The following is a 16,871-nucleotide window of genomic DNA, read 5'->3' on the forward strand; positions in this document are numbered from 1 at the left end:
GGAAATGAAACAGGAGACAACACGCTGCCCCGTCCTGTGCAGGCACAATGAAGATTAAGAGCAATCCACCTCTGTTGACGCCCTACTTAATAACTATGAAACTAGTTCACTGTCACAGGATATACATTAAGAGAACGGAATATGCCTACTAAGATGTCGAAGTCACCCGTGTTGAAAGCATTACCGAAATCCAAGAATGATAACACCGTGATATACCATATCTGCAGTATTTTTACAAGAGCGATAATTGTACTGTGCCGAGTAGGATAACCGGGTTAATATAGGTTCGTGAGCGCATGTCTGTTCAAAACGGTAATCTGTTTATGTACAAAAGACACACAAGAACTTTGGCTCGCATCGTCTTTTCCAACGGCCTTAGACGAGACGAACATTAAAAAAAGTTAAGTAGATGCATTAGAAGGGAAGTTTTAGATTTTTCTACTTAACGAGAAAAAAATTCAGAAGAAAAGAAGTGCAGATTAATGCAGTCGAAATCAAAAAAGGTATTAATTGAGCTTTGTAATATTTACTAACTCCAAGTAACTTAAGAAACTACCACACTTTAGCGGGTCCCCAAATTCAACGGAATTATGAAAGTGAAGCCTCTGATCATCTCCGCATATTGTACTACAGCCATTCCATATTGCATGAGATTAATGCTTTATTTTTATACGAAGGGTGTTAAAGGCTGATTTTGGCTGCCCTATATAAAAACCTACTAGGTAAGGTGGGTAACTAATTATTGGAAATTCGTTTTTTATCTTATTTGTATCCATCTCGTAAGTACTCACCCGATTACAGAGATACCTGCTCCAAAATCGGCACAATTATTATGATTACTACAGATTTCTCTGCCTCTAAACCCAGTAAGTAGTATGTTAACTTACCTTTTACCGTAGTAAAACTCAGGAAGTCACAAATTCCGTATAAAAACTAGTAGGGATCTGAGAAATGATAGGTTTTAGTGTAGTCATTTAGCCTTACTAGGTTTTTGAACTGGCAATTAAAGCGCGGGGGGCTCATTTTCAAAAGTGGGCTTCATTAGACACTGGGCCTTACATGGATCAGGCACCTTACAATGGTTAGTAATCTACTTCTTCACGTACATTTTTTTATATAAAATTTAACACATTTTTGAGACTGACACACTTTGCGTTTTTAAAATTTTAAAAAGTTGACGACTGATTTGTCAGTATTTTTTAAGTTTTTGGTTTTATTTTTGCATGCGAATAAATACATATACGATACAGATGTGATTTAACATATTGAATTTCTCTTAAAACTTAGTAGTATAACGCAGGTTAACATGATTTTGTTAATACAATAAACCTTTTATTTTGAATATTTCCAAGACTTAAACCTAGTGAGCATTACTAGTTCGTCATTTAACGGGCTTTTAGTATAGGAATGCATACAAATTACTTCAATATGTATAGTCATTACATAGCTAAAAAACGGTTACAGTCCAATAACGTGTTTATTACAAATGTTTTCTAGGTAATATTTTAACAGATAAAATACTATAAAATTGTTCAGTACCTTTGCGGTTATTAAGCTATGTTTTGTTTATTACAAAATTCACAATTACGATACTATAAACACGTAAATTGACTTGGCCGTTATTTTAGTTATTTTTTATATGTTATTCAATTCTAAACAACGGTTAAGGTATACTTAACGGTGTTTTAGGAGTAATATCGCACATATTTTAGTAATTATTTGCAACACTAAAACACAAAATTGTGATTTTCTAATTAATAATATAATATTTGAGGAAATGGTTTTCAAACAAAGTAAGGATAAATTTAGTTTTAATTTTTGCACAAAAGAAATCCGGAAGAAATGTACACATTTTCTAGAGATATGGGTTTGAACGTTTTTTGCTCATATCTCAAAACTATAATTTGTGGGTTAGATAGGTTTTAGTGATAGGACGGCAGTATAGGCAACCTAAATATACCCACTATAGAGCTTTGTTTAAAAGTCACTGCGAATGGCCACGAGAAATGCTCGTGCAAGCGGTTTTATGCATCCCTACCAGAGGTCCTGAAAATCCCTCTGTCCCAGATACTTTGCACCTGATTGGCATTTCTTTTAACCAATACTGAAATTCATAACTTCATACAATTTTACACAAAATAAACTTTATTTCCTAATTAACATAAGGTCCAAATTTGACCTACTTTTGGGTGTGGTCTAAACTATTTCTCTACGCATGTGGGATGTCACTAGTTTTTATTCTAACCACCTTTGTTTTTTTTCTATATGAGCACAATTTAGCTAAAAATATTTTTATCCATAACAAACATATTTCATTTAATTTTATTATGACGTAAAGTTCGAGCTGATATTTAAAACTAACACTTGAACTAATGGTCCCAGTATATTGTTTGGACAAAGTTTTATAATGTAAAAGCTTTATGACATTGAAATAAAGTTCAAATTATTTTATACACAAGTTTCTAAATATATTGGTTTACTATTCATCACTGAGCTCTCCAAATTAGCGTTTAATATTTCAGACGATATGATCTACGTCAGATATGAAAGAAATTTATTACCGTGAGACCCAAACAAGGTATTTTATTTAACCGACTTAAAAATAGATCGATATTATGTTCATATATGTAACAAGCAAGGGGAGATACTGGCATATTACAACACTTTGTTTTAGATTGCTCCAGTTACTTGAGCGCTGCGTTGAGCTTCTGTTCCAGTTCCTGGGCTAGCTATGTGCTAGACATCTTTGAGCTAGTTTGACACACAGTTCTCCACAGCACCTGAAACGAAACGGCAGCGCACTTAACACCAAGCAGAGAAAGTACAGTAAGGAGCCAGAACAGAAGGAAGTGTCTAGACTTTATAGGATGTATAGTAACGTCTGATTGAGAGACTACTCAGTATGGGAAGATAGACAGAATTTTATGAAAGAAACCGACGCGACAGTATAAAAGACAATAGGTACAAAGTGGATCAGTCTCAAAGTTATTTTTCAAAAGAAACCCTTTACAACATACATAGTCTTCTGCAGAATTGTCATTATGCACTTGCTGTCTACATGTAATGAGTATTCTTGTTGGTAGTTGGTAATTGTGTCAATAAATGTATTATCCTCATTTTAATAAAAATACAGTTACAGGTTGTCCTTCTGAAATTACTGTATCGGATATTATTCTTAACGAACTATTTCGAGGCCTAGTTAATATCAAGAGTATCTGTAAGTTCCACTCTTACCAAATTTTTTTTATCTTTTTTTGTCTAATTTATTTTTCCAATATCTCTTTTGAAACGTTTTCAGACGATTCATAGTTAGCAGGCAATAACATTGTATTGTCTTTATTTTTATTATGTACAGCCTGTCTTTTTTATCTTCTTGGTTTTCAAGTTATCATTCTTAATTTCTTTTTCCAATATTTCTTTTGAATCTGAAAATCGCTAATATTATTCTTGAAGGCGGTTAAGAATATGGAAAAAATGGTGAGGTATTAAATGACCAATAAGGTTGAGGTTAGCGCGGTCCGGATGATTGAAAACTGCTAGTCAAAAATTGACCTCAGACTATCAGGTGTGGATTGAATTTGTATAATTTGGACACTGGCATACAGACGTTAATTTAATCTGTCATGCATCTAACGTGCATGCAGGGGTGAGCAAACTATTTCTTAAGGGTACAGTCAGCGTCAAATACTTCGTAGCAGTCAAAGTGGCCAAATAGTTCGGTACACCATACTAAATATATGGTGTACCGAACTATTTGGCTACTTTGACTGCTACGAAGTATTTGACGCTGACTGTACCAAAAAAAGTAGGAATTTTAAGGGGGCCTAATCTCCAATAAAAGTACATAATGTTGTAAAAAAAAGGTTTACAAGGAGAAACCTTACCATGTCCATGTAATTTAAGTACGACTGCAGAATATTTTGATCCTTTGCAGTTTACTGTGCATTGTTTGCTTTTGCCAATTTGCACACGTTTTGTAGGTACTATTTGCAGTTTGTCGTTGTTGAATTTCACCAAAGAAAACATTTTATTTTACCTAAAAAATAAGTTAATAAAATATTTTAATTTTTTTTTAATTTGTAACCAAGTGTATTTATGTCAACAGTTTCAAGATGATGCAGGATATATTAGTGGAATGAGTCAGCCAACAATATGTATCGGATCTTCTTCGTTTAATTCTGATTCTCTGTTTTTTTGTAATTCCTTACCATTTTTACCTGCAAACAAAAAATCAATATATTGAAACGATTTAATTATTCATAGTACCTACCCAAATTAAATTTATAGATAGTAATATTGTAGACAAATTCTAATTACAAAACACAATAACGGTGAGCTTCCAGAGGCGACAGCGCATACGTACGATGTGCGCAATGGGATTCTCTATAGAAAGATTGAGCGCAATAAGTCTAGCTATTGGTTGCCTGTGGTGCCGCGTTCCCTAACGTGGACTCTGATTAACCATGTGCACACAGAAATTCAACATTTAGGTGCCGAAAAGACCCTCGACAAAATATATGAGCAATATTGGTTTCCTCAGATGGCTAAGCAGGTTCGTAAATTTGTGGACTCATGCATAGTGTGCAAAGCGTCCAAAGGCAGCTCGGGAGCACAACAGGCCAGGCTTCATCCAATCCCCAAGGTATCTACGCCCTGGCATACCATACACATTGACATTACAGGGAAACTAAGCGGAAAAAGCGATAGGAAGGAGTACGCATCAGTAATTATTGACGCCTTCACAAAATTTGTCCTCCTCGAATACACTCCCTCCCTTGACACTGTGTGTGCGATAAAAGCACTTGAATCGGCAGTGTGCCTGTTCGGAGCACCCAAAAGGATTATTGCCGATCAAGGACGATGCTATGTTAGTACAGAATTTAAGCAGTTTTGCGCATACCATAATATAGATCTCCACCTAATTGCAACTGGTTCAAGTAGAGCGAACGGCCAAGTAGAACGCGTGATGCGCACGCTTAAAAGCTTACTTACCATAATAGAAAATAACCCCAATAAGGCATGGCGTGATGAACTTGCCAATGTCCAGTTAGCAATTAATAGTACGCGCTCTAGGATAACTGGTTATACACCGTTAGAGTTGATGCTTGGAATACGTTCAAAATCGTTAGGGTTAGCACAAATAGCGTCAAATGCCGAACCGGAATCCCGTCTAGATCTTGAAGTAATTCGTACAGACGCATCAAGCAATATTACGAAGGCAGCCCTAGCAGAAGAAAAACGCTTTAATCATGGTAAAGCAAGTGTAAAACCCTTCGCGCAAGGTGATTTCGTTTTCATTAAGTCGAGTGAGCGCAATCAAACGAAATTGCAACGAAAGTTTAAGGGCCCCTTTGTTATCACGCGTGTTCTAGATAATGATCGTTACGAACTTCGTTCAATTAGTGGTACAAACCGCGTTTATAAATATTCCCACGAAAACCTGCGCGCTGTACCTGGAGGCTTTGAGGGCTTAGTCGAAGTAAGTGCTAGTTTAAATAGCGACGGGGAGGCCGAGACGGCGGTCCATGGTCAGGAGAGAGGTGAGGTTTCTACTGATGATGACAGTGACATGATTTCCGTGGCTAGCTCTCGCACATCGACCGCCAGCTCTGCCACCCTCTCTGCTTCAGAGAACGACGAACATGAGTTGACTCGTAAGTAAATGTGATTACTCGTGTGATTCATTGGTGAAGTACTCATGTTCATGGCTCTGACATACTTGTCGCGGTAATCAATGTAACTCTGAATTATACGTGATCTGCAATTTGGTATTTTGTTCCTTTGCCGCGGCGAGCGTGTCAACGCCAAAGGCTGTCTTAATGATGGGACTGGCCCATGTGGATCGATGTCCCCGTAGTGAATATAGGCAGCGAAGGGCATCAATGAGTGAAGGCCCGGTCTGGTGAGTTGTGTATGAGGTCGTTGGTCGTTGGTCGTAGATTGATCACCCAATGAGTGGTCACCCGGTCCGATCTGCAACAAAGTATGATCGTAGGGGTGCTAACGAGTAGTTACCCGGTCCGGTCAGCGATCGCAGGGGCTAAGCGTTAGCCCGGTCCGATTATAAAAACGGTGTGACTAGAGGAATGTGTGTGTGATATTTTAAGTCAGGAATAGACGAGCGTGAATACGAGAAGCTTTAAGGTGGTGTACTTCTTTCTTTTCAGAGTAATCGAGAGTCGCCCGAGGACGAGCGACGTGTCAGTCAGGCCGTGACGGCGCATCGACTAAAAAGATAACTTAAGAGCGTGTTAGACGTAAAATTGTAAAGAAGGCGATAGACGTTTCAGCATGTTCGATTGTGTTGGACGTACTTGTATTTGACAGATCGGTCGGGTCGTCTTACACGCTCTGACGTAATGCAGAACACTGGTACAATTCGGACCGGACGCAACGGCCGTGATATCTGACAGTTTAATAGGCCTGGCAACACAGGGCTGGGTGTCATGGCGGTTGTCAGTTTTTATAGGCCTGGCAATACAACGTGGGTGTCATGGCGGTGAAAAAGTGGGCAAAAAGGACAGCTCGAGTAGAATCGTTTTGAATCTGGTCACAGTACCACGTGTTCTGCAGAACGTCATGTGAAATTGATGATTTAAAGTATAGTGGTTAAATTGAAGACTGTATTTAGTGATTTGGATGTGTAATTAAAATTGTGAATCATTTGTACGTCGTTTTATCTCCTCGCCCAATTACCCACATTTAATAAAATCGAAGGATGGATGATCCAAAGGAAGGAAATATCCCTGCAGTGCCTTTATATATAAAAGACATACATATAATGATTTATTTTTCAAGCTCTACATTGTAATATATTCAACACAATACGATCACGTCTTCTCATAACTCAATCTTGATAGTGAGTCATTGTCGCGATTAGCGATGGACTGAGGCGGGCGGGCGAGCTCAGTGACGTCACATATGCTTACGCATGAAGAATATTAGATGTCAGATTATTTGCAAGTTAATTTTTACGTGATAAAAGTACGCAGTGATTTATAGATTTCTACATGAAAACCTTTCCTTGTGCCGGGTTTTTGCGCTGACAAAATTTCCTCCAGAGTTTCATTCAGTTTCCGCCAAGTTTCCTCCACAGCAAATGTTTGAATAACATGTTCTGTGCGTCCACTCAAGAAATCCTTTAACCTTTTGAACGCCAAGAGCCACTAAAGTGGTCGTGTGCTGTCGTGCCTACCATGCCAACGACCACTAAAGAGGTCATGGCAGACGCTGTCAAAGCAATTTTACTGTTGACAAATAAGGTTTAAATTCGTTTCTCAATAGTTGACATATTGGCGTGTATGCCACATTTTGATGCGAGGTAAAAAGCGTTGAAAAGGTTAATAATAATATGCTGTAAAGTGTGCCGTCAATGATACAACTCTTGGTGTCTAAATACTAATATATTATGTTAAAATAACGCGTCCATGCTATTATATACTACAGCTACGTACGTGTCGGGGTGAGGCATAGTACACACACTACAACTCCCCCTCTTTTTTTACGTAACGTTACGTCTGTTGCGTCTATTTTTAACACGCTTTTATTAGGTCGACCTGTATGTAACTATGTAATGGAATGTAAGGTAACTAAATATAAACATCTTCCAAAGATCGTAGCGTCATGAAAATTGGCTGCTGTATGTAGTTCTGATGACAATAGAATAATATGGTACTGTCGAACTGATCTGATGATGGAGCCGGAAGATATGAACTGGAACTTAATGGTGGAACATCGTATCATAGCTGTGTTTGGATTTGTTAGAAAAGTCTTATAATGAACTTTGACCACGATTCGGTTTCAAAGTCTGATGATGAAGCCGGAAGATAGGCACTGGCATTCCATGATGGAATATCGTATCATAGTCGTGTTTGCACTTGTGAGAAAGGTCACGTAATGGACTTTGAACACGATCAGGTTTCAAGGTTATAATAAAGCGTGTTTTTGTAGTGTTTTTTAAACTAATAATTTACTTTTGTGATGTGTGACGTAAAAACAACTATGTTCGACTATAAATGTATAATGCCTTAAATAACATGTACATGCACTTATTGTCCGACCATGTGGCCGGCACAGTTTGGATAATTGTATAAGCTAGTGCACTGGTGGATAACTCTTCAATAAAACGTTGGATTTAACACTTTTATTTTGACTTTTCACATTATGAAGCACAATATTTGTGCACTAAAACTAATTTTATGATTTTAACACACAGAGTTGCGAACTTACGCGTGCAGCCATTTTTGATAGAGAGAGCAAGTTCGATGAAACAATTGACTCTATCTATGGGCGTGTGGCGCTGTTTGAGATACCAAAAAAACTATGTTGACAATAAATCGCAAATTACTTATAACGCTCAATCATTCCGCCCGCCAAGAACAGTATGTTCTTCCTACCGCCCGCCATGACATCAATGACATCATACAGCAGTACATACATAACAAGGTTTAGGCACTGCGCATTACTAAGGTACTAAACTAACATGAACAAGAGTTAACATGACATCAATAGATAACTTTGCACTCCATCTAAAAAATTTAACCATAAACAATACAAAGTACACTGTTCACCAGACTATAAGGCAGAGATCATGAAAAACTTTGATAACAATCTATAGAGATGGAGATCACAGGCTACTAAGACAGGTAACATTGTATGCTACAGTTAACATTTACTAACATACCCGTACAAGTGAGTATCCATAAATCACCTGAAGGTAAACCCTTTTATTACTACATAACACATAAATGAAATTTCGAATAAAATAAAATGGTATGGTATGGGCATGTCATGAGAAGGCCGGAGGACCACATGACTAGAAAGGTGCTCGAATGTATGAAAGAACCGAAAAAGAGTGGACGACCCCGACTTACATGGATTTCCGTAGTTAAGAAAGACCTAGAGAATAAGAATATAGACCCAACGACGACCCGGAACAGATATAACTGGAGAAAATTGATTAGGAGAGCCGACCCCAAATAAAAATGGGATAAGGCCAGAAGAAGAAGAAGAAGAATAAAATAAAAGTAAAAATTTTTTTAGAAAAAGCTTTTATTTAAATGCTCTAAAAAGAAGAAAATAAAATTTTCCTTTAAAATTTTAATCATCAATTTATAACCTCATTATACACAATTTATATGTTCATAAAAGCTTGTCGCGAGGTTTAAGTTCCTATAAGTATTACATTAAATTAAAATGTTTGAAATGTTTCTTCTTTTTAGAGCATTTTAGTTATTTTGAGTTACTCTCAACAATCCCTTTCATTTGATACCCATATTGTAGAAGTGCATTAAAAATAACTATTCCGCCATCTTGGATGTTCCGCCATATTGGATTTAGAATAACGTCACATATTTTTTCGATCCCTTTCATATGAATTTTATAAAGAATTACATGGGAAAAATACTTACATCACTCAGAAGGTTGCTTGAAACGTAGTGTGACGGACAGTTATTTGTTTCTCCCGCTACAATGTGATAAATTAGTACAATGACCTCACCTGTGTAAGTAATGTCTCGTCCTCTTATTATTCTCGGCTTTACAAACCGACGTCAATGTAAGGATTAATCACACTGCAAGGAAATCTTTGAGCTTGATTTTCATCGTTAAAGCTGGAAAACTTGAAAAAAAAAGACAATTAAACGGACAAGCGCTCTCACTGGAGTCTTGTGGCCCACAAGACTCCAGTGAGAGAGCGCTTGTCCGTTTAATTGCCCACAAGTTGTGGGCAACTGAGCGAGCGCGGCCACGTGCGTGGTGGAGCAAGAAGCAGGGCGCTGTCGGACATTGAGAAATTGTTTTGGGTGGGGCCGGGGAATCGTTGGTTAAGACCTAAAGCGCGCACACTGTCTATTTGTATCGGAGTAAATGAGATAGGACTGTCGCATGTTACTGGGCCTGGGCAAGGGAATAATAAGAAAAATATTTAAATAAAAAAAAGTGGATTATTAGTGTAATATTTAACTCGACCACGGTTTAGATATAAATGTTTGGAAATTGTGATTTTAATTGCAGACCCATAAGTCAAAACAATAAAGACATAAAACCGTTTAATTGTGATTTTAAGACCAATCTTTGCAATTATTTTCTATCGAGCCGATTTCGTTCAATCGTGTATCGAGTACAACCACGGTCTTTGAAATATAATTAATATGAACATATATTTTTCTTACTTGACTAAAACAAATAGTCTTTCTGAAAAAACTGTTTAAGTAACATCAATTTCAAGGACATTGGGTGTTGACAGCCTCTTAACTGAGGTATCGGAGAGGGGATGCTTTCAGTAATCCGACTAAAGTAGATGCAAAATTGTCTATAAGTATATCAAATTTTGCTACACTATTGTCGTCGCCACTCAACTGGTATGATTCCTACAAGTATACCAGTTTCTTTATTAGAAGTAGATATTTTCTTGGTGGATAGATACTTTTTTGTAAGTGTATACATTCGTCACTGTATCGAACTGTACCGAACTCTTAACGTTTAATCATGTAGAAAAATACGTAAGCATGTCATTAAATTAATTCCTTAACTACTTCCTAGTTCTTTGAGCGGGACTTATTAGATTTCAAATTATAATTATGATATTTATACAAATATCGTGATAACAGAAACTGGAGACTCTAATAATTAAAATCACGCCATCTGCCGTAACTTTTCCGTACTTTCAAACATGAGAATTATGTCAACTGTTCTAAGCTTCAATGGTACAATCAAACACCGCTAGATGGCGTCTAGTTTTGTTTGTCTCTTGTTAGAAGGTCAACTCAGGCTTTTTATAATAAAAACAAAATGACATTGAACGTCAAATTATGACACTTAGGAAACAATATTGGAGCTCTGTTGCATCAAAAGTCATTGAAGCCACCTTTTATCATTAAATGGTTTGGAAAAAGTTTAAAGGTACCCTAACTAACCAAAATGGTCAAAATAGTTTGATTATTAATAATTTTGTTTACTATACAATCCTATAAATAATTCCTAATATCTATTGAGAGATAGTTTTACGTGGAAATAATTTGGTATGAATTTGTCAAATTAGAGTAGGCATAATTTACCTAGATTTAGATAGAATGACGTCTGGTGGAATATAAGATTGGCTTAATTTTAGAAAGGTGGAGATTTTTAAGTGTTTAAAGCATTTAAATATAGGATTATTTTATAAATATGTAAAATTAATTGAATTATGTTTATACATCCCATGATAAAAAAGTCTTCTACTTGGAATACCAAATATTTTAAGTCGAAGTTTTTTTGTAGGCAGTATAGGTATTCTTCATGTAATGAAACAGGTATATTTCCTCCAAGAATATCAATTGGTGAGAACAGGGATTGCTAGTAATGATCACTTACGAATTTTAACTCGTCGTAACTTAGACCCTTCACTGAGAATCCACCTACATTCAGTTCATTGAGATGAATGAACATTAATGTATTCAGTAGCCCACCTGAAAATCTATAAAAAGTCTTAATCAGGAATCATAACCCTCCGAACTTTCCAGCCGTAGGACGTCTTTCATCAGTGTTAGATCAAATCTTGTAAATCAACATCTTAATTAGTTTTATGATAATTGTGACAATAATTCTTGAGCCCATGGCGTCACAGTATCTGATCAAGCCCCCGAAAATTCAAAAAACCTGTCTACCATTAGGACAACGTGTAAGTAAATCAAATTTAATTTTTTGAGGCGTGCAATTTACCCTTAGCCAATTTAAGTAACCAATATCGTTATTTTTTAGTGTTTGAATTCAAAACTCCCTTGCTGTCCAGCTCGTTGTAGTGGATACCTGACAAAATCAGTGACATGCTTCAAATTTGGAAATGGGAGGTGTCAGATCAATGAAAGCATCGAAAACTTTGAGGAATACATGAGCTTAGCTGTCAATTTGAATAGCACTAATTTTGAAGATCGGAAGGAAACATATTGGGCTTCTGTTTCGCGTTTATATTCAAAACCAAAAAAAGAGAAATCATTTGCAATATACGTCACCAGTTGTCCGATCTTATGTTTCATTGTATGTAATCTGTATTTTTTAGTTGTGCGCTATGATTTGTTTTGAGGTTACTAAATTGGAAATGATTATAGTTACAGAAGTTTTACATAGTTGACAAATATTGAACTCAAAAATTTCAGCTTATCTGATACTACGTAACATAATAAGATTTTTTTACTTGTTACACTGAGTGAAATTTTTGGGCGCAACCTTTTCAGATCAAAAATTGTAAAATATTAAAAACCTTTTTTGTAGAAACCTACTTTACCTTATGTCGCTAATTTATCATAGCATCAGTTTTGTTTGTAATTTTAAGGTTAGACTGACACGTTGTGAAACAAGTAGATTTAAATTTTTATTTAAGTTATTTAAACAATTGTAATTGTAATAATTATGAAACGTGATATGTAACTTTTGTAACTGTGTACTTTTTAATTTAACTTTGACTTATATATAAAACGCAATATTTTGGTAACTATTAATTTATTTATTGATTCCATGATTCGCATTCAAAACTTGCTAATGAAAACAAATGTTCAATGAAGATTTGTTTCAGTTTTCGTAGATGCGCATCAAATTATTTCCCAGTTACACTAAAATAAATTCCAAAAAACGTGTTCTTACATTGTAAAAATTGTGAACTGTAAAAGAATGAATACAAGAATAATTTTCTCTGGCTATCTGCCCGTTCTAAAAGAAATTAAATGGCACTTGATACTGTCCATTAGAAACACGCTGTAAAACGCCACGCTCGAACATCTGGGAAATAACCTCAAAAATCAATTTTGCTACAGTTCCTAAGTAATTTTAAATCCATGTCATTTAACAGTGTACAAATTGTCATTATTAAATTTGTGAAAATAATAGTTTGAATATAATTTTTACCAGACTTTATCACCCAACCCTCATATTTTGAATGGAAAATATTTATTTAAAAAAGCGGCCAAGTGCGAGTCGGACTCGCGCATGAAGGGTTCCGTACCATTTAAGACGTATTAAAAAAAAATCTACTTACTAGATCTTGTTCAACATTTTACCACTTTGGACACACATTTTACCACTTTGGAAGTGTCTCTCGCGCAAACTATTCAGTTTAGAAAAAAATGATATTAGAAACCTCAATATCATTTTTAAAGACCTATCCATAGATACCCCACACGTATGGGTTTGATGAAAAAAGATTTTTTGAGTTTCAGTTCTAAGTATGGGGAACCCCCAAAATTTATTGTTTTTTTTTTCTATTTTTGTGTAAACATCATAATGCGGTTCATAGAATACATCTACTTACCAAGTTTGAACAGTATAGCTTTTATAGTTTTGGAAAAAAGTGGCTGTGACAGAATCGGACAGACAGACGGACATGACGAATCTATAAGGGTTCCGTTTTTTGCCATTTGGCTACGGAACCCTAAAAATGATCAATTATAAATTTCACACATTTGTAGCTAATCGTATCGCTCAAATAAATGAATACTTACCCGCTTCACACTGGTTCCACGTTCGTGGCGTAGAGAACCCTGCAGGTATTGTTTCGCGACCTGTAACGCCAATAGGATTAAAAAACAACTCACTCTGGTTCCACGGCCCGCAATGGCTGTCCGCTCCGGTTAATACCTGGCCTATAAAGAAATTTAAAATAAATCATAATCAACAGGAAGATTTACAAGAAATTAAAATTACATCGCTTCCGGCGCAAACTTTATCTACGGCCGAACCTACTCACCCGATTCATGACCTCGCTTTAAGATGTTCGACGTGGACTAAATTAATTCGCTCACTCGTATACGCATTTCGTTTTGTAAAACTACTCAACTCTCAAGGTTCCATAACTCCAAATGACTTAGAATATGCAGAATGCCGCGTATTACGCTACGAACAAGCAACACACTTCTCTCGCGAGCTCGATGCTATTAAAAATAACAAATTAATTCCTAGTAAATCAGTTCTAAAACTGCGTCCATTTATTGACGACCAAGGTCTCCTAAGAGTAGGAGGTAGACTCACTCATTCTCAATTAAGTTTTGATCAAAAACATCAAATACTATTATCCGCAAAAGGCAGAGTAGTATCACTTCTAATAGATTATTATCACTCGTCGAACCTTCACACCGGTCCCGCCTTAGTACTAGCATTAATTAGGCAAAAATATTGGATCTTATCTGCTCGAAATTTAATTCGTCAAAGAGTGCACAAATGCAACTCATGTTTTAAACTCAAACCATTGTCTACGCAACCACCGATGGGTGATCTTCCCCCCATTCGAGTCTCTCAAGTAAAAGCATTCGTACACACGGCTGTCGATTACGGCGGACCGTTTTATATCACTCATATACGCCGTCGCGGAGTTAAAAGCCATAAGGCTTATATCTGTTTGTTTGTTTGTTTGACAACAAAAGCCATCCATTTAGAATTGGTCTCCGATCTGAGCACGGACTTATTTCTTGCCGCTTTTAAACGTTTCATTTCACGCAGAGGTCCGGTTTCGATTTTATATAGTGACGGAGGTACAAATTTTATTGGAGCAAAACACAAACTAAACGAAATTTACCCACTGATACAGTCAACCGATTATACTAAATATTTAAGTAATTATCTAGCGCAACATAAAATTACATTTCAACATAGTCCACCTTATGGTCCGCACTTTAACGGTTTGAGCGAAACTAATGTTAAATCCGTAAAAACTCACTTATATAAAACTATAGGAAATCAAATTTTAACCTATGAAGAATTCAATTCGGTTTTGGTCCAAATTGAAGGGCTGCTTAATAGTCGTCCGTCAATTTGCGTCCTATCATCGCATCCTACTGATCCAACCGCATTATCGCCAAGTCATTTCTTAAATATCACTCCACTCAAGTTTTTACCCGCGGAAAAAGTTGATACTAATATCTCAAATAATATGTTAACTCGCTATCAACTTTTAAATAAAATTGTCCAAAGTTATTGGAACCGTTTCAGCACGGAATATCTCACTTCCCTTCAACAACGCGATAAATGGAATTCAACCTCCAAACCTGTGAGTGTGGGAACAGTTGTTGTCATTAAAGATGATCACGCTCATCCTATGTTCTGGCCTCTCGCTGTTGTCTCAGAGGTTTTCCCAGGAAAAGATAATATAATTCGCGTCGCAAAAGTGACTACTAATTCAGGAACTTATGTCCGTCCTGTAACTCGGCTCTGCCCTTTACCTACGCAATAATTAAATTTAACATAGTACAAACTTATTAAAAAAAAAAAAAACTCTTCTTTAGCAGTAGTATCTACCTATATTAACAGTTTTTTATCTCAACGCAATGTAGAGGAAACCTCTAGGCGCCCCGAAGTTGGCTACGCCATTGTGATAATTTCATACATTTTTAAAATTAATTTAAGTTTATTTAAATATCTCATACACACAACTAGAACGCACCTCTTATATATTTTATATATCGCAACATCCTTTGTCCTATACCCCCACCCTCACCTTAAACCGCCAGTGCAAAATAAAATCCCATCGCGCGCGCGCCCAAAAACTCGCACTCCTCTAATTAAAACTCAAAATACATGTGAAAAAATACTCCAAGAAGATCAGTGACATCACTTTTAACGCTGTGTATTGTGAACAATCAAATTTTCGTGTTTGTGGTGAAATACGAACTCAAAATTGGAGTCGGCGGGATATGAGCTATTCGAAGGTGAGTCCCTGACCCTCCACTATGTGTGTGGGCCACATTCTGGAAATAGTGAAAATTGATATTAAATACAAAAAATTGCTTGTTATTTACAACAATCATAAGTTAGATGCTAAGACAGTACCTCGAATCTTGTTTTCTTTCCCAATTCATTTCATAGTCTGGAGTATAATCTTCAGTATCCGGATATGGTCTGAATAATTGCAAAATTACGATTAAAACTATCAGAACCTAGTGCATAAAACCATACAATTTATTCCATTCATAAATATCTCATGTCAGGTGACGCATCCGATGTGAATTTTTGTTCGGAACGAGCAGTTTTGAACCCGATTTCGGCCATGGGTTTCCTTGTAGGTCTAAACGGAGTTTTATTAAATCTTCGAATATCAGGGACTTGGTTATCAAAGGAATCAGGAGCATTACTTCTTGAGCTACAAATTACAATTGTCATTATTAATCAAACATTCCAGATCTCGTTTGAAAGTATTCAAGTCTAAATCAATCTAGCTCGTTTATAGCGTGACGTAATGATCTATTTTTATAAAGACACCTCACTTATCGATTTTTAGATTCATTCAGATCGATAAGATGAATGTAAATACTAGATGACACAATTTCTGTGCCAATAAAATCGCAAATAAATTGTGAAGAATTGCGTGGCTGTCTTTTTGATCAGGTAGCGCAGACGATCAAGGTCAAATTCTACCTCAAAATGGTAAAAAAATCTATTTTAATATCTAACAGTTCTACTATTTACATGATATAATAGCTCTACGATTGTTTTACAGAAGAATTCGAGCAGTTATTTGTTTCTCCCGCTACAATGTGATAAATTAGTACAATGACCTCACCTGTGTAAGTAATGTCTCGTCCTCTTATTATTCTCGGCTTTACAAACCGACGTCAATCCCGACCGCTCTCACTGGAGTCTTGTGGCCCACAAGACTCCAGTGAGAGCGCTTGTCCGTTTAATTGTCTTTTTTTTTTCAAGTTTTCCAGTTTTAACGATGAAAATCAAGCTCAAAGATTTCCTTGCAGTGTGATTAATCCTTACATTGACGTCGGTTTGTAAAGCCGAGAATAATAAGAGGACGAGACATTACTTACACAGGTGAGGTCATTGTACTAATTTATCACATTGTAGCGGGAGAAACAAATAACTGCTCGAATTCTTCTGTAAAACAATCGTAGAGCTATTAT

At 36.3% G+C, this 16,871-nt stretch overlaps 1 protein-coding gene across 1 annotated transcript in view; it reads left to right on the top strand.

Annotated features, from left to right (window-relative positions):
- LOC133534129 (uncharacterized) overlaps positions 1-15,196 on the top strand; it is an 84,489-nt gene extending 69,293 nt beyond the window's left edge. Inside the window, exon 2 of the mRNA XM_061873218.1 lies at positions 13,131-15,196. Within this exon, the coding sequence (XP_061729202.1) occupies positions 13,409-15,196 (1,788 nt within the window). The 5' untranslated portion in view covers positions 13,131-13,408. The remainder of the gene's footprint in view (positions 1-13,130) is intronic.
- Positions 15,197-16,871: the final 1,675 nt, after the last annotated feature.

This window comes from Cydia pomonella, unplaced genomic scaffold (genome assembly GCF_033807575.1).
Source record: "Cydia pomonella isolate Wapato2018A unplaced genomic scaffold, ilCydPomo1 PGA_scaffold_59, whole genome shotgun sequence".
In the NCBI taxonomy this organism is placed as follows: Eukaryota; Metazoa; Arthropoda; class Insecta; order Lepidoptera; family Tortricidae; genus Cydia; species Cydia pomonella.